This window comes from Macadamia integrifolia, chromosome 3 (genome assembly GCF_013358625.1).
Source record: "Macadamia integrifolia cultivar HAES 741 chromosome 3, SCU_Mint_v3, whole genome shotgun sequence".
Taxonomy (NCBI): domain Eukaryota; kingdom Viridiplantae; phylum Streptophyta; class Magnoliopsida; order Proteales; family Proteaceae; genus Macadamia; species Macadamia integrifolia.
The window spans coordinates 10474208-10476913 of NC_056559.1; the positions used below are offsets into that span (position 1 = coordinate 10474208).

The window sequence follows — 2706 nt, forward strand, 5'->3', positions numbered from 1 at the left end:
AACCTCCACATTGGAAGAAGGAAGAGGCTGTGAAGGAGTAGAAATATTCAAAGGTTCCACTTCCATAAGGTCCTCTTCCTCTGGTTCTTTCTTTACGGGAATCAAGCAGTTACTGTGAAGTTTAGATTCTTCAAGATCATCATCAATGTCACTTAGATAATCTATCTCGCAAGCACTTTGATTGAATATAAAGACTGAGAAATTTGAATTCCCATCATATCTGAAAACAAGAAAGTGACCAACAGAAATGGAATGGTACTTCAAGAACCCCTGCAAGCCATTTTGGAACCTAAACGATCCATCTACTTCCTTAACCTCTACTTGCCACTTTCTCCCAGATGGAACCTTGAGGACTGCAACATCAGCTATTTTCTTTACAAGTTGCCTTGTGAAGTCTTTTGGTATCACCTGTCAGAACACCAAAATAATATCAAATGTACTGAATATGATTTCCTCTGCAAAAACATGAAACATGGGAGGCAAATCGATATGAATCATGGGATTTCGGATTCCAAAAATGTAAATTCTTAGTAAGTGTTAGCCTCATCAAAGAACAATCCTTCTCTTTCAGAGAGAGACTTAATGTAGATTGGATCCTACCTTTTTAGAATCTTGGCTCTAAATCTCAATCTGACTCATAAAAGATATGGAAAAAAAATTGGAAAAAAAAACCCTCAAATAAAAAACTAGTTCTTTTTTTTTTTTAATAGTACACTGGTGTTGAAAAATCTCATAGAACTGAAATCTGAAAACTGAAAACCGCCATAGGATAATTCAAAGAGTAACAAACAAAGAATGAACGGGGAGGGAATTAAAAGACTTACGAGCTCTCCTCTTTCAAGACTTGCTTTGACGATTATCTTGAAGAAATGTGGTCTCTGCTCCGGCTGACTCGGCAGCCTACGGGAGTCTTCTTGGATTCTCCGACGTCGGCGCATGTTCTTTTCTGTTAATGGATGATGAATTGACGATGACGAGGGTATTCAGAAGACGGAAACAGAACAAGAACGGAAGCAGAAGAAGAGAGAGAGAGGGAGAGGGAGAGGCAGAGTCGGGATTTTATCCTCTGGTTTTAGTTTCTAAATCCTCGTATCTCGTATTTGAGGGATACGGAATATCAGAATAGAATTAGAAGTTTCCATAGAAAACTTGGGTCTGGTCGTATGGGTTCCACACGAAATTGACACATTTATAATAGTGTCAGGACCCACGTGTAGATCTTGTTCCTCTACCTGGGAATTTTTATTTATTTATTTTTTTTTTGGGAACAGGAAAAATATATTTAAATGGTTAAAAGAAACACAACTGAATGGGCCGTTATGGGCAGACTGGCATTATTTAATCACTCCTTTTGAAAACGGGTGGTGGCATATTGGGGCATTGGGCTTCCATACGAGGTCTACGCAAATTTATCGACAAACTCATCTCTTTTGTATTTTTATCAATCGGTTGACTCATTTTCTTAATAAATCTATATATTTAACCAAAATAGGCTTACTAGGGTGGCCGCATTCAACCAAAATGGCATTTTTTTCCCTTCGGCTTACTTTCATTTTTATAAGTAAAATATATAATATTAAGAATAAGGAAAATTTACTGTGCCACACCCTAGAGAATACCATAATGATAAGATCACCCCCTTTGTTTCATCAAATTATTCTTAGATTTCCTATCGTTAGTCACTGTTAAGGAATATATTATAGTTGCTGTATATTTTATTTTATATACCAAAATGCCCTTATCAAATAGAAAGTATCAAAAATACCTTTGACATAGGTTAATATTTATTTACCCAAATCGATAGCCCATTCCAAGATCTATTTCTTTTTTCTCTCAAGTTGCCGACCACCGGCGATCGTTTAAAGCATCAGCAGCGGCATCAACAATGAACAATGCAAAGCCGTTGGCACCCCCACCTTATCCCAATATGCCGTCGCCTCCCTCGCCACCACCCACGGTCTTGCTATCTGAGCCATCACTGTTGAGGTCGAAGACGCCATTGTTGCCTTCAACGCCAATGTCGCCAACGGTGCAAAGCCTTCGTCTCCTCAGGTGGAACTGGCGGTACTGTGGTCATTGCCGAGGTCCAACTATACGGCGATGTGGTCCTCCGTTACGTCAGCCATAGGACTTTGGATCCAATCTTTCTTCCCCAATTCGAGAAGGTTGAGGGATCACCCTCGTTCCCACTTCTTGATGATGGAATTCGCTGCCTTGACCATGTGGTCGGTAACGTTACTGACCTGGTTAAGGCGGTGGCTTATGTGAAGGAATTCACGGGGTTTCATGAATTTGCAGTGTTTACAACAGAGGATGTGGGTACCAGTGAGAGTGGATTGAATTCGGTTGTTCTAGCATACAATGATGAGATGGTGTTGTTGCTAATGAATGAACCAGTGTTTGGAACAAAGAGGAAGAGTCAGATACAAACTTACTTGGAGCATACGGCGGCTGTGGTTTCGTCTCAAAGTGGTTTTGATCTATGGAAGAAACCGTAGTTTTGCAGCTAGAGAAGCTGTGGTTTGTATTCGTTGAGTTTTGATCTACCAAAACCAGCAAAACTCTAACTCTGGTTTTGATCTATGGAAAATTTTGTATTCGTCTCTGGTTTTTCTGGTTTTGTCTCAATGAGTTTTGCTAGTTTTGATTTAGAGGAAAGTGTAATCGATGGAAGATTAGCACGTTTCTTCCCTTTCAACTAGAAAA

At 39.6% G+C, this 2706-nt stretch overlaps 1 protein-coding gene across 1 annotated transcript in view; it reads right to left on the minus strand.

The window, feature by feature from the left end:
- The window catches only part of LOC122074148 (B3 domain-containing transcription factor VRN1-like), a 3301-nt gene extending 1714 nt beyond the window's left edge, over positions 1–1587 (minus strand). The window contains exons 1-2 of the mRNA XM_042639012.1: positions 825–1587; positions 4–408 (exon numbers count right to left, since the gene is read on the minus strand). Of these exons, the coding sequence (XP_042494946.1) occupies positions 4–408; positions 825–938 (519 nt within the window). The 5' untranslated portion in view covers positions 939–1587. The remainder of the gene's footprint in view (positions 1–3; positions 409–824) is intronic.
- Between the last annotated feature and the right edge of the window lie 1119 nt (positions 1588–2706).